This window comes from Carcharodon carcharias, chromosome 19, assembly GCF_017639515.1.
Source record: "Carcharodon carcharias isolate sCarCar2 chromosome 19, sCarCar2.pri, whole genome shotgun sequence".
In the NCBI taxonomy this organism is placed as follows: Eukaryota; Metazoa; Chordata; class Chondrichthyes; order Lamniformes; family Lamnidae; genus Carcharodon; species Carcharodon carcharias.
Window position 1 is genome coordinate 40,736,166 of NC_054485.1, and position 27,578 is coordinate 40,763,743.

General features: G+C 43.8%; 1 protein-coding gene across 1 annotated transcript in view; it reads right to left on the minus strand.

The window, feature by feature from the left end:
- The window catches only part of csmd2 (CUB and Sushi multiple domains 2), a 736,338-nt gene that overhangs the window by 154,920 nt on the left and 553,840 nt on the right, over window positions 1-27,578 (minus strand). Inside the window, exons 40-41 of the mRNA XM_041212915.1 lie at window positions 19,318-19,398; window positions 15,502-15,615 (exon numbers count right to left, since the gene is read on the minus strand). Coding sequence (XP_041068849.1) covers window positions 15,502-15,615; window positions 19,318-19,398 — 195 coding nt within the window. The remainder of the gene's footprint in view (window positions 1-15,501; window positions 15,616-19,317; window positions 19,399-27,578) is intronic.

Consider the following 27,578-nt stretch of genomic DNA (forward strand, 5'->3'; position numbering starts at 1 on the left):
GAATTTTGAGGCGAGCTTGGTGGGAAAAGGCTTCCTACACCTCATGGGTTTTGGTAATGTCATGCACACTGAGTCCAGCATATGGCCAAGGATCATCCATTATATTTTCACATTATGTTGGCTATCTGAACTGTATAGTGAGCAAAGGAAGGGTATGTTCATACCATTTTCATCAATTTGACTTTAATTAAGACATTAAAATGACAAATGTTGCAAGGTATTTTATGCAGGAATAAGTTTGCTTGAAATGGATTAAAATACTCAGTTGTGTTTTATATTGTTATCCTAATCACTAACTTTAACCCTTGGACTGGTTTGATGCAGATTCAACCTCTTGTGCACTGAGTTGCAGAGCCCCCACTAACTGAGGGAGGCACTCAATAACAGACAGGCACATTCCAAGTCATGGTGCCTGAAGCAAAGAAGAAAATCTCTCATCCCCAGGCCATATTTCCACATTTTACCCTCGCAGCTGCGTCAGAAAGTTATGGGATTAAAGTACCACTCCACAGACTTGAGCACATAACCTAGGTGAAGTACTGATGGAGCAATGTACACTTGGAGGTGCAGTCTTTTGGATGAGATGGTAAGCCAAAGCCCTATCTGTCCTCTCAGGGGAATATAAACAATGCCACAGCTCTATTTGAAGGACTATGCACATATTGACTGTATGTTTCCTAGATTACAATAGCGACTACATTTCAGAAAAAGTCCTTCATTGTTTGTAACACGGTTTGAGATGTCCTGAGGTCATGAATGGTGCTTGATAAATGCAAATATTTGTTTCTTTTAATTATTGGCAGCTGGATTGATGGAGGATTCGCAGCAAAATGGCTAAGTGTAAGAGAAGGATCACAAAAGGAAACAAACAGAAGGAACATCACACTGTAAGCCACAAAATACAATTGAACAGAATAGTATTAATGTGAGTTATAGTATGAGTATACATCACACTTTATTCCTGGTATATGTACATTAGTTCTCAGTTGGCTTTCAGTCAGGTGGCATCATTTTTCACAGCTTAACGTACCCCTGTTGCTATAGCAGTAATCACATCCAAGCCAGCATTTTCAATTTCCAGACCTGACATTATTTCAGGCACTCAGTTCAAGTTCATTCTGCACCACAGATCGACCTACATTAATGTCATCTTCTGTGTGCTTTGTTCTGAGGCAGCTACAAATACTGCGCAGTCAGCAGCAACTACAAAAATACATACTGCAGCACAAATAACTATGCTCCGTTCAACTAAATCATAGCATTGACAGTTGTTACTGGGCATATGGACTCTGTGTTCAGTGGAGTGAGTAAGCCCTGATGGTTTATTTATAATGATACATTTGAATTCTTCACTAACTATTTGTTCAACGCAGCCCTACCTCACACCAAAAGCGTCTCAGAGCACTTTTACATCATATGAAGTGGTCCCAGAGAGTAGTTGTAAAATGGAGACCAGTGACCTTCGTGAATCACTCTCATTTTATTTTTTCTTCTTGTCACTATTCCAAATAGAGATTGAAGACCTATTATTCTTGGTTCATATAATTTTACAGTGCAGAGGAAGGCCAGCCCATGCAGGATCTTGAAAAACTTTACCCAGTTAATACCACTCCCCTGACCTTGGCCCATTTTTCTTCTTCAATTATTTACTAAGTTCCTTTTGCAAAGCTCTAATGGATTCTGCTCCCACCACTGCTCCTAGCAGAGCATTCCATGTTCTAACAACCCTCTGCATTTAAATAAAAAAACTCCACACATCTCCCTTCTTTCTTTCAATGATAATCTTAAACTTTTGCTCTAGTTGTTGACCCTCAGATCAGTGGAAATAGTTTTCTTCAATTTACCTTATCAAATTTGAACATCTTTATCAGATCTCCTCTGAATCTTCTTTCTTTTAATGAGCAGAGAGCCTTATTATCTCTGGTCTCCATCAAGCTATGTTTTTCATCTCTGGTATTAGCCTTTTCTGCACCTTCTCCAGGACCCTGACACCTCTCTTTGTCCCTCCGTTTCTCTCCCTTCCATACGCTGTCACACTCACGCTCTTTCTCAGAGACGTAGGCAAATATTCACCTAAATAAACTGAATTCAAAGAGACTTTGTTCAAACTGTGCTGCTGCTTGGTTGTGCTGATCAAGTATGGGCCTTTGATTGTGGATGTAAAGCTCTCTGAGCCTGGGTTACTCAGCTGGCAGAAATCTGTGGGGGTTTACAATGAACCCAGTCCTGAACAAAAGCTGGGAAATGACAAGGAGTGAGAGGGAGAATCTTTCATGTTTAACTGTGCATTGCCTTTACACACGTGCTAAGGACAGCAACAGCAGAAGTATGATTTTGCTCTGTACTTTTGAGGGACAGAGGTACAACATCATAGAAGTCGGTCACCATGTGATTCGCCTGGGTGTCTTGTTTTTGTTATGGACTGGAGAAAGATGAAAAGCATGGTTTTCCCCTTTTTCCTCTTGAATGACCGAAGACAGATATGTTTAAGTGCTTTTTTTTTTATTCTCAGAGTGTTGTAACTGTCACGAACAGACAAATTATGTTTTCTTGTAAGTTTTTATAAAAGAAAAATAAATGCTTATTATTCAAAACGCAAATGTATTCACAACCACCCCCACTCCCACACCCATACAGCCACACATACACAGACACACATGCTCAAGGAAAGATAGTGAATACAAAAAGGTAGCATGCACCTAGGTCTTAAAAATTCAGAAGCCCTCTATCACACTTGCTTTTTCTCAGATGAAGTCTTGAAATGTTGCAGGCTTGTGATTCCTTTCTGGTTCACTGAAGAAGAGTCTGGAGGTTTAGGAAGACAAATTCAATGTGGTTTATTGCTTGCAAGAGCAGATTTTTTTGCTCTATTCAAGTTGAGGGACAGTTGATCCCTGTAGTGAAAACCTGGTTTGGTTCTGCAAATAGAGAGGTTAAGGCCAACACAAATTATCAGCCTACTGCTGATTCTTTGGCATGATCCTGTTCCTTCATTCGCCTGGACGTTTCGCCCTTGCTGCTCCAAACTGTGCCTTATTAAATGTCCTTATCTGAAACCAGGAGGGGATTTTCCAGCCCCTCCCACCGACGGGATCTTCTGGTCCAGCTGAAGTCAACGGGGATTTGAATGGCCCGCCGTGGGGAAACTGCCGGCAAATCTCGAGCCCTAGTTTCTGCCATGTGACCAGAGTATTTCTGCCCATTCTACTCACAAATAGTTTCTGATGACTAAGCCATTGCCAAACAACAGGGTCCAAGTTTCACCCATTTACATACCATCGTGATAGAATAAAGATTTTTCACATACCTTATCTGGAATTCCACTCTGAATCTGAAATGCTGCAAGCCATGTTACGATACAGTTTCTTTAATTATTTGGGGAAGGGCAGCCATTAACCACAGAAAAGATCTGTTGCCTTTTAATGACTCCTCAAAGATATGTCTGGAAAGCTCATTTGCATTTTGATGTCTTGTAAAGTCATTAAGGTTACCCCTTCTATGTGTATTGACAGGAAAGAAAAAGGTCATCAGACCTCCCAACTCCATTGTGTTTTAAAGTGTCCATTTCAAATTTATACTCTATTGGTCCATAAGTCCATATTGCATGAACGTGACATTTTTAATTACTGGATATGCACCCAATATCTGCTGCTAGCAGGTGGTTGTTTTTTGCTCAAGTTTCAGACTGAATTGCCAACATGAGGGGAAAGAAAACAGAGGGAGAAGGAGGGCAAAATGCGGCATTAAAAATTAACAGAAAGAGGAGGAAGAGCAAAGGGAGGAAATGAAGGAGCAGAAAGAGGCCTGAGGAAAAATAGGAGGAAGAGAAAACAATTGGGAATGAAGCAAAATGTATTTACATTTAAAGGGATGAAAGACAACATAAATAATGATAAAAGTTGAACTTGAACATATCAATTAAAAAACATGGCAAATTTTAAAAATTAAACTAAAGCAAATTCAATCAAAACAATTTTTGAAATGCTGAACTCTTCATCAAGGTAAAGATGAGTATAAAACTTGATGCTTGAATAGATGGGTTGGTGTGCCAGCTGTCTTTGGGCAGAATTTTCCCATCCCACCCATGGCGTGGTTGGTTGCAGGAGGGAATGGAGAATCTAGCGGGAGCCAAAAAATCCGAAAATAGTTTGCAATTCTCCTGATAGTCGGTTAATGGCGGGTCGGGTATTTCACTGAGCAGTGCCGTGTTTGCCATTTGCATTTATTACCATCTGATGAATGTTCATTAAATTAGCTTCTCGCCAGAATCACATGCAGCCTTCCAGTCTTGCAGGAAATCATGCCCATCAGAATCTGGTTTGGAAAAGGGCGGGTTACACAGGTCTGATCTCACTTCTCTCGTGACTTTGGGGGGAATGCAACATATATAGCCTGCCTTCAATTGCGCTGCGCCGGTCTCATTGCCAGTGGTACACCACACCACACTGCTGGGGCTGTAGGGTTGGCCTGCTCCCAGTGCTTGCCTCCATATTCACAAGGGCAGCGGTACTCAGGCAGGGCTCAACTTTCAGACACTAACCAGTATTGTGACTGGAGATGAGAATGTTGGGAGGGTGTTCTGCTCCCATTGGGCGCCACTATTGTCCAGAAGAACAGCACTGTACAGCGCTAGTAATACAAGGCTGAGCATTCAGAAACCAGTATTTCAAACAGGGAAGGGGTTAGGAGAGTTGAGTTGGGTGGGTGGTGGGTGGGGAAAGGTGAATACACAGGTGGCAATGGCGAAAGAAGGCTTTGCAAGGGGTTAGGTGGGGAAGGGCACATGATGGAAGGCAGAGGGGCAGGAAGGGTTTGCAAGAAGGCAGAGGTGGAGGGGGGTAACAATGGGAGTTGGGGAGCTGGAGCCTGACAGGGGCAACTGAAACAATGACAAACAAGGGGGTGAAAGGGATACCACATGTATGAATGGGAGGGGATGAATGCAGACTCTCAATTAGGAAGGGGGTGGGAGGCCTGTTAGTATGCCACAAGAGGGATGGGTTGCACGCAGCCTCATAAGTGGGTGCAGAGTGGGGGGAGGTGCGTTTGGAAGGGAGACAGCGCAGTCTTCAGTCCTAAGGGGATTGGGGGCAGTAAGTGAAAGGCAAGGTAATTGGCCTGGGGCTTGCAGTCAGGAATTGGAGTAGACACATTCCTGGGGCTGTGTGGGCCTTATAGTCAACAGTCAAACAGTGGAGAGTGATGGGGTGCAGCAGGCATGCCGCAGGAGTAATCATTGGGAGCACCCAACGGGTGTACTCCCACTCTAGGGAGGGGCAAGGGCTGTGTGCTCAGTAGGAATAATACACAGCTTGGTGCCGGTTTAGCCCATAGTTGTTGTCCATGGGCTTGTCTGTCCTTGTACTGGGCTGCAGATGGTATGGTGGTGGTAAAGGGAGACATCTGCAGCCTGTATTTAGGGAGCACATTATAAAGGGGAGGGGTGTATGTGAAGCTTTCCTCGAAGTGGTGGTGGTGCTTCACGCTTCACCTCAGTAAGTGACCTTGCACACAACCTCTAGATGGGGAGGGTTAAGGTCCACATGCGGCAAGAGCACTTCAGTATTGATGGGCTCAGGGGAGAGGGGAGGAAGGTCTACTACCACAACTATGGGATCCAATATTATTGGGGGAGGCTGGAGAATAACAGGAGTGCGATTCATCTTCACACCGTGAAGTTCCAGGTAGATTTCTGGGACATGGACAGTGAGAGAAAGAGTGTCAAAATAGTTGTGCAGAACCACTAGTTTGTTCTACTGGAGTTATGGTGCAGTTATAAATCGAAAATGGAAGCGAATCTGAATGGGGGAGGTCTGAGGCTTTGTGGGAAGAGCGCACTACTGGAGTAACAGGCCGCTTCTAGGGGTGCCCTCTAACTTGTTGGTGCTGTAAGTGTGAACTGAGTCATATTACAGAGAAAGGAAGAAGACCTTCTTGCGAAGAAAGCCATTGGAAGCCAAAGCCATTAGCAGCGCTGCTACAGAGATACTCAGAAGTTAATGGCTTCACATCACATTCACAGCATATCAGCATTAACACATCGGAATGTGAAATTTGGGAATGCAGGCAATTGGGGCAGCATATACGGCACTGCACTAATGGAGGCCAATCACATACTCTCTGGAATTGGCACTCCTGATGGGCCAAAGAGCATCCAGTCACTAATCATCAGCAACTTAGTGTTCATTAGAATGCCAGGTCAGAGATTGGAGCACTGAACCAGGTTAGGTAGTGTTCATCATTCAAAGCTTCTTATAGCACTGAAGGATTCAGTTGTAAGGTTTCTGGGATGGCATCCTGGTCACCTCAGTGTGGGTGGTAGCCACACAAAGACAACAAGGCTGCATCAATGACAATGCAAGCAGGGCAGAAACCACTACAGAGCATTACAGATTGTGAGCTTCGACATCTGGACCTGTTACTCATTAATATCTTCAATGTTTCATTTCAAAGGAGGTAAAAGCAAAATGGATTCAGTGCTCAAGGTTGCCTTTCTGAGGGCTCTAATATAATGAAGGAGATCAAGGACAGAGGGGCGACACTGAGCACAGCTGCAGGCAGAGGCCCTGCCTGATGTCCAGGCTCAAGGAGAACCAGAACAAGTACAAGAGAGTCAGGAGGACAGACCCAAGCAATGGAGGTGAATCACCAGACCAAGGGAATACTGAGGAAGGCTCTCCTATTTACAAATGAGTGAGAGACAATGTCGGGCATGTCTGCGCTTGTACCGAGCTCTAGTAGATCACATATACCACATTCTTCTTGAAGATCTGATGCCCCGTAGAGTTGGAAGGCTTCACCTGCCAGTGGATTTAAAGGTGACCGCCATGCTCAATTTCTTTGCCTGTGGGTCATTCCAGGGAGCCAGAGGGGACATATGCGGCATCTCGCAGTCCACAACACATAGAGGCTAAAGGAGGTCACAGATGCCATTTACAGTAAGGCACATCACTATGTGAGATTTCCTCTGGACAAAGATAGCCAGTCTGCAATACTCACCAGCTCCAGGGCCATCTCAGCCTTCCCAAGAGTACAGGGTGCAATCGGCTGTACCCATGTGGCTTTAAGGGCTCCTTGGCAGAAACCCATAATGTTTATAAAGCCTAAAGGCTACCATTCCATTCATGTTCAACTGGTGTGTGATCATCGGAAACATGTACTGCACGTTTGTTACAAGTACCGTGGGAGTTGCCATGACTCATACATCCTGAGTCACTCCCAGATGTTTAAGGTTTTCAAAGAGCCTGAACATCTGCAGGGATGGCTGCTTCAGGATAAGGGGTACCCACTGAAATGCTGGCTGATGACACCAGTGCATTGCCCTCAGTCATTCCAAGGAGAGGTACAATACTGCTCACAGCTCCACATGCACCCTAATAGAGTAAACCATTGGAATTCTGAAGAAGCATTTCAGACGTTTGGACCGCTCAGGTGGTGCACTACAGTACATTCCCAATGGAGTTTCATGCATCATCACTTTGTGTTACACCCTTCACAACCTAGCAATGCAAAAGGCTGATCCCTTGCCAGAGGGGGAAATGGTGGAGGATGAAGATCAGGAGACCCAGAAACCTCAAGATGGTGATGAGGGTCACTTTGAAAGCGACGACGCTATACAAGAAGCAAGATGTGTGTGATGTGCCCGTAACACTTTAAATGCTGCCAGGTTCCAGGGGGAGTAAGCAAGCAAGGAGAGATGGTCACAGTCCTCCCGGCCCTCGATGCCATTTCCTTTCATCTCAAGGGTTTTCCAACCAATCAATTTGAGAACCTGTCCAGCATTGACACTTGCACGTCCTGGACTCATGATTCACCAGACCATGATCTCCACTAAGGTCCATTGTGCCTTCTGCATGCGTTCGCTCTGGGAAGTGAGAGTGCACTCAACAATGAGAGCGATGTGAGAAGTGACTTGAAACAGCCCTCATCACATGATTAAGAAACTATAGCAGACAGTGAGTTGAAGACATGGCTCGGGATTTCCTCCTTGCATCTATGTCTTGACCTTTTCTACTGCCACTTGGGACACACAAGTGCTGCTAATCAATCAAGGCCAATGTGCTTTCCTCGTACAAAGGTCTTCGGTGAGGAAGAAAGGTTAGAAATGCATAAATCACACTTTTCTAATAAAGATTTTAACACATCTCCCTGACATCATACAAGGGTGCGGAGACTACCTTCACTGAAGTTGACATTACAGCAATGTGACTCTCACTGAGGGAGACGGTCACTGAGTGGGAGGATGAGAAATAAGATGTACATAATTACAACATCTTCAGTTGATCAAGCCATTCACAGAAACAGCTAATGTTTTTACAGAAGTGCAATATTTTTATAGTGGTAGCACACCCATGACCCAAAAGTGATCTCAATATTTCTTAATTTTCTTAACCGTACCTCAAAGCCTGGGTGCAGTTCCGACATCTGCAGCAGAGGTGGAGGCAGCCTGCTGACTGCTTCGTCCTGATGTCTGCGAAGACCTTGACTGACATCCTCTGGTGGTTCTAGGTCTAGAAGGTGCTGGATATAAGGGTCTCCTGCTCAAGACCAGATGCACCATTCTCAGCCAGAGCAGCTAGAGTGGATGGGGTCACAGGCAGAGGGGACTCTGAGCGGCTGGACACCCTGGGAGTGTCCGGAGAGGAGGCCCCCGCCGTGTATGGCTGATGCTCATTCTCCCTGTGGGTGCCCGAAGGCTCCAGCTTGACTCTTAGAGGAGAAGCTGCACCTGGAGGGAGGTCAAGGTACCTTGTCCCCATGTCGCCTACATCTTGCTGGTGCCCCCAGGGTGTGTGGCAATGGGGTGCAGGGCCCAGTGTAAACCTGACAAAAGCTGCTGGATCAAAGTGTCCATGGTGGTCGCCAACCTTCCTATGGTGACCTTGAGCAGCTCACATGTCAGAGCCATGACATCAGACAGAACACGGATGGACTCCTGCAGCCTTCACTCTAGTCTGCTGATTACGGCTGAATCTCTGCCTGATGTTCCGCCACCTGTTGTCACATCTCCAGAATTGAGTTGCCGGCACTCGCAGAGGCTCATCGTCTGACTGAGACTGAGTGGATTGCTGGTCTCCAGTAGCCCTCCGAGTGCCTGGGACCTGGGCTGTCCCTGCCTCCGACTGGTCCGGGGTCGCGTCAGTGAGGTACTCTCCAGTAGTTGAGCCCGAGTCTAGTCCAGATCTGTACCCCGCCAAGATGTGCGTCTCTGCGCTGGTGGAGGGTGTGGGTGAGTGCTGTGACAGTTCTTCCTCTTCCCCTTTGGATGTGGTCTGGGAGCAGGGACTTATGATGGGAACCTTTTTGGGCCCCAATCTGCTGGTACCTATAAGATAGAGAATGGAGTTTTAGTTGATGAGCATGAGGAATATAAGATTGCATGTCACTCATTGTGATTGTCAGGATGTGATGAACTGATGGAGATGTGATCCATACTATGTTGCTGGGACAATCCAATCTCCCCTTCCCCACAGGAGTAATCGCTCTCTTCCCCAGCGATCTCGGCGACATCCTCTTCGAATTCTATAACGGTTATGATGTCAGCCGTCCTTCATTGGTCTGAATTCTTTCACTTCTGTTGTGGGCAAATTTCCCCTGAATGAAGACAAAAGGAGGACATTTGATGAGGAGGGATGGAGCAGAGTTTGGGAAAGATGCATGTCCCCTGTATGCGGTCAACCTTCCCCAGAAGGGGCTGAGGATGGAGCATGATAGATGGGATGATGGTGATGTGAAAGTTTCCATGAGACAATCAGTGGTGATATGTATCCCCTGCTAATGGTTTTGTGAGATCCCTAAAGAGAGTAACCTTTGAGTGCATGATGCCTCGATGAGGGCTTGATATTGGAGGGAGATGAAGGATGACTTAACTTGGCGGATCGGATGAGATCATTCATCCTTTTCTTACACTGAATGGCATTTTGGGTGCGCAGGCCAGCCATGCTGACATCCTTTGCGATGGCATCCCAGGCCAGAAAGGTGAGGCTAGTGTGCTTTCTAGAGCCTGGGGTAAAACACATTGCTATGCGCCCACACTCGTCTTACCAAGGCCTGGAGGACGTTATGGCTTAAGCCAGGTGCTGCCTTCTTCTGTTGGTTTGCAGGCTTCTTCTTTTGGGTCAAAGACATCTCTAATGGTCTCCTGGAGACAGCTGTGCTGGAGAAAGTGAGATGGGTGTGCTCTGGTGGCATTTAAATATGGCGCCCAGACCTTTGACCCCACCAGGTAATGGTGGGCCAGATGAATCAGCTCCCGACATGCCAATTGATTCAGTGAGATACTCGCCTGTGCCTAAATAATTAGCTTCCAAGCGTGGAATTGGGTGTGATTTCCCACGATTCCTAAAATATGGATATGCTCCGTAGAGACAACCAGCCACTGCACATAGGTTCAAAAATGGAAAATTCTATCCATTTATTTAGGTGAACATCTGCCTACATCTCTGAGAAGGAGAGTAAGCACAAAAGTGTAGAGAAATAAGAAAAATGGAGAGAAAAAGAGGATGTCAAGAACATGGAGAAGGTGCAGGGAGATTAATTTAGATAATATCAGAGATGAGAAAATTTTTTTGTGTTGGAAGACTAGAAATAATGAGGCTCCATTCATTTGGAAAGAAAGCAACAGGCAGAGAGAGAGGGAGAGAAAAAAGTAACAGAGTCACATCAGATGAAAAACAGCCAAGAGGATAAACTAGAGAGAAAATGATAATTGAGAGAGCAGCAGAGAAAGTAATACACTCTGAAAGAGAGAGGAGGAACAAAAGATAAATAGATGAGAATAATGAAGAGAAAGGGAGAGAAAATGGTGGAAACTTCTGTCGGTAGATTATTTTGAGGTTTGGACCATTTCCAGGTCCCAACTCCTCATGCCCGAACATAAGTAATTGGAGCCACAGTAGACCATCCAGCCCTTTGAGCCAGTTTCACCATTGAATAAGATCATGGCTGTGGCCTCAACTCTATTTTCCTGCCTTTCCCCATAACCTTTGACTCCTTTGACAATTTGTTCGGGCATGAGGAGTTAGGACCTGGAAATGGTCCAACACCTGAAAATAATCTACTGACAGAAGGTTCCGCCATTTTCTCTCCCTTTCTCTTCATTATTCTCATCTACCTCTCTTTGACAGTTGTAGATCAAAAATCTGTCAAACTCACCCTTGAACATATTGAATTTCCAGCCTCCACTGCTCTCTGGGGTAGAGAATTCCAATTAATGACCCTTTGGGAGAAGACATTCCTCCTCATCTCTGTCTGAAATGGGAGATTTCTTATTCTGAAACTGTACCTCTTGGTTTTAGATCCTGATGGGAAATGACAGCTCACTACGATATTCACTCAAAACACTTGGTTCTTTTATAATAGATGGATTGTATCAGTCGATACTTTAAAAAAAATGAATCAGCCACTGAGACAAACCACTTACATTTGAGATGGGAATCAGCAAAATCAAATTATGGCTCAACTCTAAAGACTTCTGCTGAGAGAGATGAATGGTAAAGAGGTCGTGTATCTGCAACACCATTTGAGATTAAGCTATATCAATTTTTAGTAGATTAATTGCCTTGTTTATATATTTGTTGAAATCTTATCCTCAAAAGAACAAACACTTCTTGGTTTTACTTCTTTTACTTAATCGCCTTCAGGATCAGGCACTCCAGATTAGATTAGGCACAGTCAGACATGCAATAAAGCCCCTTGCACTCTTCTTCAACATAGTACTTTTATCTTCACATGATATCAATGCAACTTCCCATTTCCAATTCTATACTGTCTTTTAACACTAAACTGCTAGTTATTTAGTGCTGAGTAAAGGAACTTCTTGAACTGTAGCTCTGTGCCTTTGAGAAACTAAACTGCAACAGCTCATATTCATTTTATATAGGATTCTTATAGCCTGTGGAGGGAGATGGATTTAAATCACTCCATCCTCCAAAATACGACATTAAAAGTAGTCCTGAACCTTAACTGTGTTTCGAGAAGGATAACTGGCAATATTAATGCTCCTTTTATTCCTACTCAGTTTTCAAGATTCCATTGCTCTCATCATGTTTGTTCCGCTCTTTTGACAGTCTTAATGGAGAGAAATCTCCATTGTGCGTAAAACAAGTTCCTCTGAGCTTTCCTCCATTGAGGCTCTTTCTTTTGCTCAGCACAGGATTTTTTTCTCTTCATGCATTTCTAGTTTCCTGGCAATAGGTGACAATGTTGTGCATTGAATAATGCTTTTCCCTTCAATGCACCATGCAGCACAGTGCAAACCCTGCGGTGTCTTGGCTCCTGCCTTGTCAAAGGGGAAGGACAGTCATACTTTTGTTCATTCCTATGAATGTACAGGTGACTTGAAAATAAAATAGCTATGTTTCATCGTGACGTTTTCAAACGCTGCAGAGACCTAACTTACATACAGGCAGCAAGCTCAAAGCAGTTTTGCGGTTTAAATAACTAAAAATCAGTGTGGGACCTTACAGATGAATAAAACACAGTATGATGTTAGACAGCATGTCTGAAATATACTTTCAAATCTGTCTTTTCTTCTATGAGGCATAGCGTGCGAATCATCTAGAATCATATCCACATGTGAACAATCCCAGTATGCAACCAACTTGTACATTTAGAAACCGTGGTGAAGTGCCAATGCAGACATGTACAACAGCAAACTTATAAATATCCAGATACACACCTCTTACTGTCAATCCTGTTATATACTGATCCGGATACAGTCCTCACAGAGTCAGCCCTTTTATGTACTGATCCGGATACACACCTCTCACAGTCAGTCCTGATGTATACTGATCTGGATGCACTCCTCACAGTTGGTCTTGTTATATACTGATCCAGATACACTCTTCATACAGTCAGTCCTGATATATACTGATCCGGATAAACTCCTCACAGTCAGTCCTGTTATATACTGATCCAGACACACTCCTCACACAGTCAGTCCTGTTATATACTGATCCAGATACACTCCTCACACAGTCAATCCTGTTATATACAGATGTACAGACTCCTCGTACAGTCAGCCCTGTTGTATACTGATCCGGATACACTCCTCATGGTTAGTCCTGCCTATAGAGAAAAACAGAAAATCCTAGAAAAACTCAGCAGGTCTGGCAGCATCTGTGGAGAGAAAAACAAAGTTAATGCTTCGAGTCCGTATGACTCTTCAGGGCTAAAGAGAAGTAGAAATGTGATGGATTTTATACTATATAAGAGGGAGTGGAGCAGGTAGAGCAAGGTAGAAGGTTAAGGATAAGTGGGAGCTAAGGAGGGATTGACAAAGTTATCATGGACACAAGACAAAGGGAGAATTAATGGTAATGGTAAAGACTAAAGAAGGTGCTGATAGTGGAGTAAAGGTAAGATAACAGAATGTGTTAATAGCACAACAAAGGTCAGCACTCTGTGAAAGCACAACACAGAATAAAGTGACAGATGACCCTGTGGGGCAGGGGGAGGGTGCAAGAAAAGGGATAAAAGATGAATAAATAAATTAAAATATAAAAAAATTGGATTAAGAAAGGGGTAAAGATGGAGGAGAGAGTTCATGGTCTGAAGTTGTTGAACTTCAGTTGTTAAGTCCAGAAGGCTGTAAAGTGCCTAATCGGAAGATGAGGTGGTGTTCCTTCAGTTTGCATTGGGCTTCACTGGAACATTGCAGCAGGCCAAGAATGGACGTGTGGGCATGAGAGCAGGATGGTGTGTTGAAATGGCAAGCGACAGGAAGGTCTGGGTCATGTTTGTGGACTGGGCGAAGGTGTTCCGCAAAACAGTCACTCAGTCTACGTTTGGTCTCCCCAATGTAGAGGAGACCACATTGGGAGCAGCGAGTATAGTAGATGAAATTGAGGGAAGTGCAAGTGAAGTGCTGCTTCATCTGAAAGGAGTGTTTGGGGCCTGGGATGGTGAGGAGTGAGGAGGTAAAGGGGCAGGTGTTGCACCTCCTGCGATACAGCCCTGGGTACACTCCTCACAGTCAGTCCTGTTATATACAGATCCAGATATACTCCTCACACAGTCAGTCCTGTTACATACTTATCCAGATACACTCCTCACACAGTCAATCCTGTTATGTACAGTTCTGGATACAACCCTGGCAGAGACAGCAATGGTGTCAGTAATTCAGCTATATAAAGGGCAAGATATGCTCCTCACTGCGAATATTAGCACTCTTAATCCCACTGTATACACACCTGGTTATGTTCCTCACAATTAGCAATGGTACTATCATTCCTCCTACGCATTGGCCTGGATACATTGCTCACATTGTCATTAATGGTGCTGTCAGTCCAGTTACATGGGCCTGAATTTTATCTTTGGCGGGCGGGCGTGATAGGTGGGCCCGGGAGCGGTCGGGAATCAGACCGCCGACTGCGATTGGCTCCCGACTGTGATTTCACACTGGCTGGCCAATTAACGACCGGCCAGTGTGAACCGCGCATTGAAAAGTTCAGCACTGCCATGGTGGGGGCGAGAAATGGGTGGGCAATGGCATCACCATGGGTGTGGGTGAGTGCTGCGAGAGAGCTCCCTGAAGGCAGACAGCTGTCTCAGGGAGGTGCAGACCTTCAAATGATTAAATAAAGGTTTAAAAGCTGAAAAAAATCTCCAAGAATAACAATCAAGCCCCTGAAAATATAATTCATAAAAACGCCGTCCACAGGTTTTTATTTTTATTTTATTTCATAACAGAAATGTCATCCCACCTTTGGATAAGGTTTGATGAAAAATGCAAAGCCTGCCTGGCCGATTTGCCCGTCCGCTAACTGTAAGGTCGGATGGGCCATGAAAAATTGCAGACAATTTTGCCATTAATGGGCTTAATTAGCCTCGTAATTGTCAGTGGGCATGCTTCCAGGCTTTTGCGTGTGTCCACTGAGCGAAATATTGCGCGAGTGCGCGATGACATTAGGACGCTTGCCCGATGTCGACTCATGCGATTTTATGCTCGATCAGGGCCCGCGCACGGGAAATAAATTTCAGCCCAAAGTCTATTTCTCCTCTTTTGAGGAGAAAACATCACTTCCAGAACCACACTGCCTGTAGAACTTAACTGCACCTACAATTAGGTCCTGATGCAGTATTCACTGTTATTCTATGATATTTTCTCTACATGTACCTTCACAGCATGGAGGTGATCCCTCAAACTGGAGAGGGGTTCCCAAATTTCGTGCTATTTGATTCAAGTTCCTTTCTCGTTCCAAATTAATGAAACAAATTTAAATCAATGGATTGAGCAACCCATTGAGTGTGCACATGTAAAACTGCAGGGATGCTGTGCAAGGGCCTCAGGTGTGAGCCAGTGGATTACTCAACTGCAGCTGCTACTAGAGGCAAAACAACAATAAAAATTGATAAGTTAAAAATAAAATAGACAAAAAACAAGCAATCAGGAGAAAACATCACTTCTAAAACCACACTGCACGTAGAACTTAACTGCATCTACAATTAGGCCCTGATGCAGTATTCATTGTTATTCGATGGTATTTTCTCTAAATGTACCTTCACAGGACGGAGGTGGTCCCTCAAACTGGAGATGTGTTCCCAGGCGACATGTTAATATTTCATTTCCGATCAGTGTAAATCCAGGAATGCATTGATACTTGATAATATCACCTTGGTGTATAAAAAAGGAGAATTAATGCAGAACACATAGACAAAGCAAAGAAAGTGGAGAATATCTCAGAAACTCATGTCCATTTCTCTGCCAACCTCATTTTTTTCCAATGGATCCTAATGTCTTTTCTCCTGGTCAGATGACTTCACCCTCTCACCCAGATGATGTTGTGGATTTGTGTGCGACATGGTTCACATATGGCAGACCATGAACTTGCAAAAATGATTTCCTCTAAGTCTCTCCTTTAGAGAGTTCTCATCTCAGTCATACCATCAGAGAGAGAGAGAGAGAGGGAGAGATGTTAAGGGGAGGGCAGGTGTTGGACAGGTGAGGCTTGAGCTGGTGTTGCAGGGGCTGATGGGGACAGGGCTGGTGGATCCTGACTAGGGTGGAGAAGGGGGCAGTGCTGAGGAGGACCAGGAAGGCTGAGGGAGACAGAAAGGGGAGGCTGCAATGGTGGAACCAGAAAGTGGAGGCCAGGGCAACCAGACAAGGGAGGCTAGATGTGGGGATGGGGAGGTGGTGGTTGGGAGAAACAGGAAAACAAGAGGGGGGTGGCTGGGGGAAATCAGACATGGAAGGTCCCGGCCCAGACAATGGAGGCACTAGAGTTTGGGTGGCACTGTTCTGGAGGGGCGTGGTAATGGGGGGAATGGTGCTGGACAAGGGAGACCGGGGCTCGTTGGAGGCGGTGGCGGAGGGGTGGGGTCACCAGACAGTGGCAATGCTGGTTGGTGGGGGGTGTGGGGTGTGGGTTATGCTGGATAGAGGAAGTGGGGTCTGGACAAAAGCTGTTGGATCTGCAATAGTTCTGATGAAGACCAGGACCAAATTACCTAGCAACCATAAACTGCGCTCCTTACATAATCCAGGTGCACAATACAGCAGAGGAAAATCAGAACCGGGGTGAAACAAAGTACAGTCGAATATCCTTTATCAACACATTCAAAAACCAAATGCTTTTTAATCATGTTAGTAAAGCAATGTAATGTTATATTACGGGTGTAATATGTGTTAACAGGTAAGATGTAGGGTATGTGAGAGTTGGCAAATGGGCAACCTAGCATTTATAGACTATAGCTAGGCTAGGCTTAGGCTATTGTAATGTAAGTAGGCCTACGCTCACCATATACATGGTAGCAATGTCACACCCAAAAACCGAAAATATCTGAATACCAAAACATAATCAGCCCCAAGCGTTTCCGATAAAGGATACTCGACCTGTATATTTTACAATTTCTGATCATACCTGTGGGAAGTAAATTGGTACAGACAATAGATTTATTAAATTCAAAAAAGTAATGGGCATGGACTCCCAGGCTGGGTGTTTCCTTGCTTGCTCACTGAAACAAGCCACAGTGGCTTGCCAGCCAGCAGACATAAATCTCACCTTGGGGCTCAAGGTTACTGTCACAACTCAGGCTAAAAGAATAATACTCAAAGTTACAGATTCAACTGCAAGGATAACATCATTTAATCTACCATGCTAGCTAACTCCCAGCGATGTGCTATCTGACTTCCACCCTCAGAAGAGGTGACCCCATATGTAATACAGAGTGTACCTTAATGTGTACCTGATCAGAGTATTGCATAGTATCTAATACCCAAGTCCACACACACAGTCATCTATCACAATGGCATCCCTCCCTTATTAGAACAAAACAGGTCCATGATTTTTCTGCATGGTGCATATAGCGACTCCATCCCTTACTAAACATACTGCATAAATTTTGCAAACAAACTTAACAAATTATTATCTCCCTAACTCACTTGAGTAAACAAATTTCTTCAAATGTCAGGTAAATTCAGTGCATCACAATCCAAAATAGTTTCAGTCTTTTGTTCGGTATTTTACTTTCCAATTTCATGTTCTGTCACTAAATCTTACAAAATCTGCATATCACTTTGGTCTGTCTGCTGTCTCCGGAAGTCTGGTCGTTGCATCAGGATCAGGAAGGGTGGTCATCCCCTCTGGAACCAATGTTTCCTCTTCTAGGTAGTAAGCTGCTTGTCTGTCATCAGCTTCGCTGGCTTGGACATCTGGATTGCTGGATGTAGCTTTGCCTCAGCCCCTACATCTGGTTCATCTGCTGCTGTGTCTTTGTCACCATGATACTTCTTGACACATGAAGAATCTCAGTCATACAGTCTCCTCCTGACGACTGCACAGTCACACTGTTTCTGTTCTTGGTGATGATGGCTTGGGGTAAAATTGTGATATCCATCTTACTTGGACTCTCCTATCTCAGCAGTACTTCATCATCTGGCACCACTCAGACTTTCTAGCTTTTATGTACTGATCCGAATACACACCTCTCACAATCAGTCCTGTTGTATACTGATCTGGATGAACTCCTCACAGTCAGTCCTGTTATATACTGATCCAGATACACTCCTCACACAGTCAGTCCTGTTACATACAGATTTGGATCCACTTCTCGTATGACAGAGATGGGACTGAAATTCATAATGTGAAATTATCCATCCAGCTGCTATTTTTGAAGTGTCACCCAATTTTCCAGCAGCTTACCCATCAACTTATCTGACTTTCAGTGTTAGACCACTATTCCATTATCTGGTTATTCAGATCCATCACAACACAACTGCATCCATCTGATGCCTGCCTCAAATAGGTCACAAATTAGGCTACTGTAACTCCCTGTTTCTGTCTCATCTGACAGAAAACATGCCTCTGGAATGGGGCATTTGGGGTCACAACATAATGGTCCTTCAAAGTTTTCACTGCACCTTCATAATCCACCCTTTCTTCCATGCCAGGCAATGTTGTGAAAGTCTCCCTCTCCGAAGCGCCCACATTGAGCAACAATAAGGCCTGTCACTGTGCATCCTGTTGCCCATTTGCCCCATCCAAAATAGACTGCGACTGTCAGCATAGTCTCAGAGCTCATGCAGCCATGCTTTTCAATTCACCCTGACAATACTGGTATCACCCATTGCATCAAACAGCTCAATTTCCCAGATTGCAGACTGCTCCAGCAAATGCCACAACATAATCCTAAACATCTCCGTATTTATCCTCGTTGCCAGTGTCACATCTCAGGCTGAAAGAACAACAACACTCAACGCGACAGATATAACTTCAAGAACACCATCATTTAATCTGCTCTGCTGGCTAACTCCCTAACATGTGTTACCTGACCTTCAATCCTCAGGTCAGATAACCCCATAAGAAGTACACAGTGTACCTTACAGTACCTCATGCAAGTACAGTGTAGTATCTAATACTCAAGACCACACACACACACAATCAGCTATCATCATGCCAATTACAACATGGCCTAAAGCTCAGAGATTTTACATTAATGCTTTTGAGCTTTTATTTGTGCTCTTATGAAGGGGGCTGATGGGAGCAGTGCCCATGTTTCCAAGGAATCCTCAACATTTCTCCTCAGGGCAGGCATCCTCTGCTCTGTTCATGGTCTTCTCGTTCAGGCATTTATACTAGGGTCAAAAACTGATAGATATTTGGGGACAGGATCTCCAAGCAAGCAAGTAAATGAAGAGATAATCAAATACTTCAGCCCTAATTGAACTGAAGCTTCCAGGTTATTGTGAATTTTGAGAGTTGAGCCAAACCTTGTATTTTCACTCTGAGTGACAAACGAAATGTGTTAGAGAAACGGGACTCTCTTCAAAGCAGTGATGTGATTAATGACACCAAAAATAGTTAACACAATTACCGATTTCAAACTCTTCGTCTTCAGTGAATATTTCAGCATTTGGCACAGAGATAGGAGGACGGCATTTCCTCAGCTGATAGGCTGTGAAACAACAAGAATGACAGTAATTAATGTTAAAGTTACAATTACTACATCTCACCCACCCTTAAATTATAGGCTGTTCTTAAGGCATGAAAAGGTCATCCTGAGGAAGTGGACGAGTTTTTAAGGTGTTTTATATTACTTAATTACTTAAGAGCTTTGAGGAGGGACCTTGCCAGAAATTTTGAGCACCATGCAACCAGTTTCACCTTAAAAGGGATTCAATAAATGTAAAGAAAAACATAAAAGTCTAAAAGATTCTACTTCACCATGCTCCATGTTTCCTCTCCCATATCAGCTACTTATCCTTTTACTCAATTTACCCTTGTCATTATCAGCTGGATCTTTTGCTGTTGCAGTGAGAGAAACTATCTTGGAACATGGTGCCTACCAATCCTGATTAAAATGTCATATTAATTTATTCCCTACAAGTGAGAATAAGGTTCAGGGCAGTCTGGGATATTTGCAAATGATCCTGACTTGGACTGTGTCAGCACCAACAACTATTTACAAAGACACATCTGTTGGCAGAGAGACAAGGGAGTCAGGTTGGGGAAAAGAACAGGCAAACAAGCAGGGAGAGGTGAGACAGGCATAAAAGGAAATACAGGGAGAAATGTGATCTCCAGTAAAGCCTCAGCAATATATGAGTGCAGTAAGAGCTCTTTAGAACATCACACAACAGGATACAAATGAGCAATCTCAGTGGTGGTTGGGGGGTAGCGGAGGGCAAATTGACTCACATTCTACAGAGAATCTCAGCAACAGAATCTATTTTATTTCATTGTAATCAGCCCATTCCAGCTAAATAACAACAACCACCATTTATATAGCACCTTTAATGCAGTAAAATGTCCAAAGATGCTTTACAGAAGTGTAATCAACCAATATTGGGCATCAGGCTAGAGGAGATATTCAGGCAGGTAGCTAAAAGCTTGCTCATTGGAAGAGCGAGAGGAGAGGCAGAGAGGTTTGGGGATGGAATTCTAGACATTCTTCAATGGAAAATGAAAAATCTGATGGGATGTAAAACAGTCTATCGATTCACTCTCGCCAATTTTGTATAACTGCTAAAATCAAATTTGACTTTCGCATAGTTTTAAGCAATGAGGGCCTCCAATCTTTCTTCGTGTCTCTGACATTTTAATCTTAAAGTTCAACATAGGTACAGGGTTTGTGTTGCAGCCCATGACATCTTCCAACATGAGGTAGCTAATTTTCCATCCCACCCAATCATGAATCGCAGTTTCCTAATGACCTCCAGGCTAGGAATAATCAAATGGGTGACTATTTGGAATATGCAGTTGTAGGGACTTAGATCAGAGATGGACAAATGGCTGCAAGTGATACCACTGCAGAGGTAAAGGCCAAGATGCAATTTACAATGAAGAAGCCTTTTGTGGATAAGGTTATAATTATGGCAAGGATGGACTATGGAGGAAACCAAAACACATAAACCATGAATTTTAGGAGCAGGAAAAAAGTTGGCGAGTCATTTGGCAAAGATGCTAAGCAATGTTTGCCTCCTGCCTCCCTTCATCCGGTCACAAGTGCAGCCAGTTTCCCTGGCTTCCATTTCAACCCCAATGTATGGTGCTTGGTGGGTTATTGTAATCATTTGGATGACCATTTAAATGCTATTTAAATTGTCTAATTTCTTTCCTTCTATGTTATGCTTATGTAAACATCATTGGTAATGGAGTTTGGGGTACCACATTGTAATTTTTATGCTGGTTTATGCATTGGCACTGAAAAATCTTGTGGATGATCTGGGATCCCTAGGATGTGTCTTAATTTGAGTTTTGCCAACACACAATTCTAGCTTGCTTTGACCAATTTAATTCTCAAGGAATCAACCAATCATATGAGTAAAGGCATTGAGAGAAAGCCAAAAACACACCAAAAGTGATAACTCATTTAAATGATTTGGCATGAAGCAACGGTGCTTTTTCAATCTCAAATGAACGCATTTTTCTAGAATGTAATATAGAACAACAGCAGAAATTCCAGTAGCTTGTTATAAGATATCTGTGTGAACGCTTTGGTTAGGTTTCTTGTACCCTCTGAAATGCTTATTTATTTGGAAGTCTTGCTGATTTCTTGTGGCTTGCTGAAATAAAGAATGTATCCAGCAATAATCCCTCAGTCTTCGGACTCAAAGTTAGCATCAAGCAGTCTTTGGTCATGCACAGAATTAGTTAAAATTGTCATTTTAACTCCCTTGACACAATTCCCAATTATACATCTCAAGCAAGTCTTGGAAAACACCCCTTACTGCACCAGTGTTATTTTTATATTTTCCACATCAGCCATCCTAATGGCCTTCCTGGATGAAGCTGCCAGTTTATTGCCAGTCAGTGGCTAATTATCAGCAGTTTTGAGCTGATGGTTCACACCCACTAGGAACTGAGTTGACACTGCCTGAACTCTTTTCGTTTAGGAATGTTAAAGCATTCAGAGACAGGGGGATTTTATCCTGTCAGTCAGGCACAATTCAAATTAAATCCCGAAGAAGAAAGAACCACTTTCAAACCCAGTGCGATACTCAGTTATCTCCAATGTAATATCTTTGCCTTTGGTAGCAATAGCAAAAAGCACAGCCAAATGGATGTGTTAGCCCATCAGCTTTATGTATTCGCTTACACTGAAGTATGACTTCAATTTTATATTATTATACTCTAAATTATCATTTCAGATTGAGCAAAATTCACTTGGTATGGTAATTAAACCAACAGCAGGGAAAAAGAACACTGTCAGCATTGTATAATGGTTAGACCTAAACAACACAGTTGTAGGCGGGTGTCAAAAGATGGAGATGAACGAAACTCATTACTGTAGGTGAGCTGTGACCCAACTTCTTAGTTGGGAGAATAATAGTGCCTATCCCATCATAACTAAGCTCTTGTCAACCACCTATAATGAGTTGTATACTTGTCATTAAGTGGCTAATTTCCATGCTGCACAGGTGAGCTTGAGACATGGCATATAGAGTAAAAAATGAATTCATTATGAGAGCACGATGCGGAGTGTATTACAATCGCATTATTGCTCTCAATGTTCAAAGCAGCTTTTAAGATTCTAGCTTTTCTCCCAGTGGAAATGCTGAATTAAATTAGCATTCATACTTCAAATGATATGCTGCTCAGGCAAAGCTATTCTTTTAACGTATTTGACATATCCAACACAATTATATTTTAGCAGAGCCCAGGGACATTATAGGATAGCTTTAGTAAGAAAACAGTTTGTTACTGAAGCTCAGCCTTGCTATCCTCAGACCCAGAAAGTGAAGACTGATAGAAGATTGCTGTTGCAGTTCACACAAAGGGTGACTGACTGAAAAGTATATTTTACTATGAAACTTGCAAGATAAAATTGCAACTTATGAATTAAATGGATGAATTAAAAGGGGAGAGAAGAACTGTGCTGAACACCACCAGTACTGGAATGGATGGTGCATATTTTGCAAATAAAAAAGGATTGATGGGCCAAATGGTCATTTCATGTTTGATGGTTTATTTTCTTATTTTAGCATCTAGATAAATCTGCTGAGTGATACATACTCTTGTAACACAAGAATGTAGAGAGTTGGGAGAGGACCAAAAGATGGAAGCTTTTAGCAAAGCCCTCAAAACCAGCCGACAGCCCAACATGATGTAATGCCTCAGGCTTGAAACACGACAGAGACAGTATGAGAGTACCATGATGGTTTTATAGCAATGCTGTACCAATGCAATTATCTCATATTGACAGGTCATGATGTTCAGATTTGGTATTTATTCACCAATGAGACAACTGTGTTAAAGTTTCCTTGACTTCATTGAGGGAAGTTACATCCCAAATGTACAGAGTGATCTGTGTGTCTTGGTTCCTGAATCGCAAAAATTTAATACGCAGGTACAGCAAGAGATTAGAAAGGCAAATGGAATGTTGTCATTTATTGAAAGGGGAATGGAATATAAGAGTAGGGAAGTTTTGCTATTGTTTGACACGACTTTGGTGAAACGACTTATGGAGTGCTGTGTACAGTTTTGGTCTTCATATTTAAGAAAGGATATAGTTGCACTTGAAGCAGTGCAGAGAAGGCTCATTTGACTAATTCCTGGGATAAAGGGGTTGTCTTATGAAGAAAGGTTGGACAAGTTTGGTCTACATTGGAATTTAGAAAAATAAGAGGTCATCTTATTGAAACAAACAAAATTCTGAGGGGGCTTGACAGGTTGGAAGATGAAAGGATATTTCCCCTCATTGGAGAGATGAGAACTAGGCTCACAAATTAAAAGTAAGGGGTCTCCCATTTAAGGCGGAGATAAGGAAAATTTATTTTCTACAGAGGGTTGTTAGTCTGTGCAATTCTCTTCCCCAGAGCACAGTGGAGGTAAGGTCAGTGAATAATTTTAAAGCTGAGTTAGATTGACTCCTTTGTCAGTCAAGAATCTAAGGGTATAGGGGATAGACAGGAAAATAGAGTCCACAATCAGATGAGCTTATTAAATGATACTAAATGATCTTATTAAATGGCAGAACAGGCTCAAGGGGCTGAATAGCCTCCTCCTGCGTCTAATTCATATGTTCATATGAACTGTAAAGGGCCAAACATATGTTGCATCCAGACTTCACGGAGGCATTTGACAAAGCCTTGGCATAATTGGTAGCATTGTTGCCTCTGAGCCAGAGGGTTGTGAGGTCAAGAACAACTCTAGGACTTGAACATAAAATTCAAGGCTAAACACTCATGCAGTAATGAGGAAGATCCTCAAAACCCAGGCCCTACCTACTCTCTCAAGTGGGCATAAAATATCCCATGGCCCAATTTCAGGCCCTTGGAGTTATCTCCAATATTTATCCCCCAATTAACATCACTAAAACAGATTATCTGATCATCATCACATCACTGTTTGTGGGACCTTGTTGTGTAAAACTGGCTAGAACAGTATTACTTCCCGTGGCTGAAGAAATCCTCCCAGAGAGACAGTGTGACTTTAATTCCTCTGACATGGTTTTTGTTGCCAGACAAATCCAAAAAAACAACATCTGGAACTCCTCATTGCATTTATTGACCGGACCAATATATTTGAATCAGTAAATCATGAGGCTCTGTGGATTGTGCGCCAAAGATTTGGATGTCCGAGAAACTTCATCACAATCCTGCAACTGCTTCATGAGTATCTGATTCCACCTGCCTTGAATGGAGATCTGAAACATGCCTTCAAAATCCAGACCACTGTCAAGCAAGGCTGTGTGATAACCCCACACCATTTACAATTTACCTGACAGTGGCTTTGCCTCATTAAAGATCAACTGCCCTGTGGTGTCAGTATTAAATACCACCCAGATGGAAAACTCTTTCATCTCAGTTGCCTCTGTGCCAAAGCTAAATTAAGCACCATATAGGGAGAGGTAGTGACATAGTGGTTAAGTCACTGGATTAGTCATTTTTAAAAAATGATTTCACGGGCTGTGGGTGTCGCTCGCTAGGCCAGCATTTATTGCCCAGGCTAATGCTCTGGGGACACGGTTTCAAATCCCACCGGGACATTTGGTGGTATTTAAATTCAATAAATAAATCTAGAATCAAAAGCGGCTCTCAGTAATACTGACCGTAACAATGATCTTTAGTTAAGGAAATTTGCCATCCTTACCTGGTCTGGCCTACATATGATTCCAAGCCCACAGCAATGTAGGTGACTCTGAAATGGCCTAGCAAGCTACTTCGTTGTGTCAAACTGGTGCAGAAAATTCCATAACAAATGAAACCAGATGGACCATCCAGCATTGACTAGGCACCGGAAAACTATAGCAGCACACCCAGTTGACCCTGCAAAGTCGTCCTTTCGAACATCTGGGGACTTGTGCCAAAATTGGGAGAGCTGCCCCACAGATGAGTCAGGCAGTAGCCTGACATATTCATATTCATGGAATCATACCTTACAGACAATGACCCTGACACCAATATCACCATCCTTGGGTATGTCTTGTCCCACTGGCATGGCAGATCCATCAGAAGTGGCAGCATAGTGGTATATAGTTGGGAAGGAATTGCCCTGGGAGTCCTTAACATCAACTCTGGATTTCAGGTCAAACCATGGGCAAGGAAACGTCCTTCTGATTGTCACCTTCTGCACCCTCTACCTCCGCCCTGGCCCCAGGTGATCAATCAGTACTCCTTTCAAATTGGACACCACCTGGAGGAAGCACTGAGGGTGGCAAGGTCACAGAATGTGCAGTAGGTGGAGGACTTCAATGTCCATCACCAAGAGTGGCTCAGTCGCACCACAACTAACTGAGCTGGCCAAGACTTAAAAGATATAGCTGCTAGACTAGGTCTGCGGCAGGTGGTGAGGGAACTAACAAGAGCGAAAAACCTAATTGATCTCTTTCTCACCAAACTACCTGTCATACATGTAAATGTCCTTGACAGTATCAGTCGGAATGGCCACTGCACAATTCTTGTGGAGGTGACGTCCCATCTTCACATTGAGGAAACCCTCCAACGTGTTGTGTGGCACTATCATGATGCTAAATGGGATAGATTTCAAATAAATCCAGCAACTTAATTCAAGATATCCATGAGGCATTGTGGGCCATCAGCAGCAGCAAAATTGTATTCAACCACAATCTGTAACCTCGTGGCCAGGCCAGGCATACCCCCACTCTACCATTACCATCAAGCCAGGGGATCAGCCCTGGTTCAATGAAGAATGCAGGAGGGCATGCCAGGAGCAGCACCAGGCGTGCCTAAATATGAGATGTCAATCCGGTGAAGCTACAACACAGGACGACTTGCATGCCAAACAGCATGCAATGGACAGAGCTAAGCGATCCCGCAACCAACAGAGCAGATCTAAGCTATGCAGTGCTGCCACATCCAGTCATGAATAGTGGTGGACAATTAAACTGGAGAGGAGGCTCCACAAATATCCCCAACCTCAATGATGAGGGAGCCCAGCACATCAGTGTAAAAGATAAGGCTGAGGTGAGAGTGACTGCCCTTTACATCAAGGCAGCAATTGACCGAATGTGCCATCAAGGAGCCCTAGCAAAACTGGAGTCAAGGGAATCGCCACTGATTTGAGGCACATCAAGCACAAGGGAAGATGGTTGAGGTTGTTGGAGTTCAATTATCTCAGTCCCAGGACATCACTGCAGGAATTCCTCAGAGTAGTGTCCTCAGCCCAACCATCTTCAGTTGCTTCATCAATGACTTTCCCTCCATCATAAGGTTAGAAGTGGGGATGTTTACTGCTGATTGCACAATGTTCAAGACCATTCGTGGCTCATCACTGAACACTGAAGTAGTCCATGTCCAAATGCAACAAAGCCTGGGCTGATAACATTCGTGCTACACAAGTGCCAGAAAATGACCATCTCCAACAAAAGAAAATTTAACCACCGCCGCTTGAAATTCAATGGTATTACCATCGCTAAATCCCCCACTATCAACATCCTGGGGGTTACCATTGATCAGAAACTGAACTAGACCAGCTATATAAATACTGTGGTTACAAGAGCAGGTCAGAGGCTGGGGATTTAGCGATGAGTAACTCACCTCCTGACTCCCAAAGCCTGTCCACTATCTACAAGGCACAAGTCAGGAGTGTAATGGAATAGTTTCCTCTTGCCTGCTTGAGTACAGCTTCCACAAGGACACCATCCAGGACAAAGCAGCCTGCTTGTTTAACACCATCCATCACACAATAAACATTCACTCCCTCCGTGGCCGACACACAGTGGCAGCAATGTGTACCATGTACAAGATGCACTGCAGCAACTCAGCAAGGCTCCTTCAACAGAACCTTTAAAACTCACAACCTCTACCATCTCAAAGGACAAGGGTAGCAAGGAAGACCACCACCTCCAAGTTACCCTCCAAGCCACACACTCTCCTGACTTGGAAAAAGGGTAGAACTTTCCCCCTGTCGGGGGGGAGTACAGGAGTGGGAGTGAGGGCAGGCAGACGCACCTCCAATCGGCGCCCTCAATTGGGGGCGCATCGCCATTTTAAGTGGGTGGGCCAATTAAGGCCTCCTCAGCATGACGTCCGCCAGGAAGTGCTATGCTTTCCCTGTCCGGGCGGGGATGGGGTGGGGGATTCCCTCTTTTGCGCATGTGCGAAAGGGCACGCTGATCTCCCTGAGACCTGAGACTAAGTGCTGCCTCAGGGAGATTGGCTCAGAATTAGA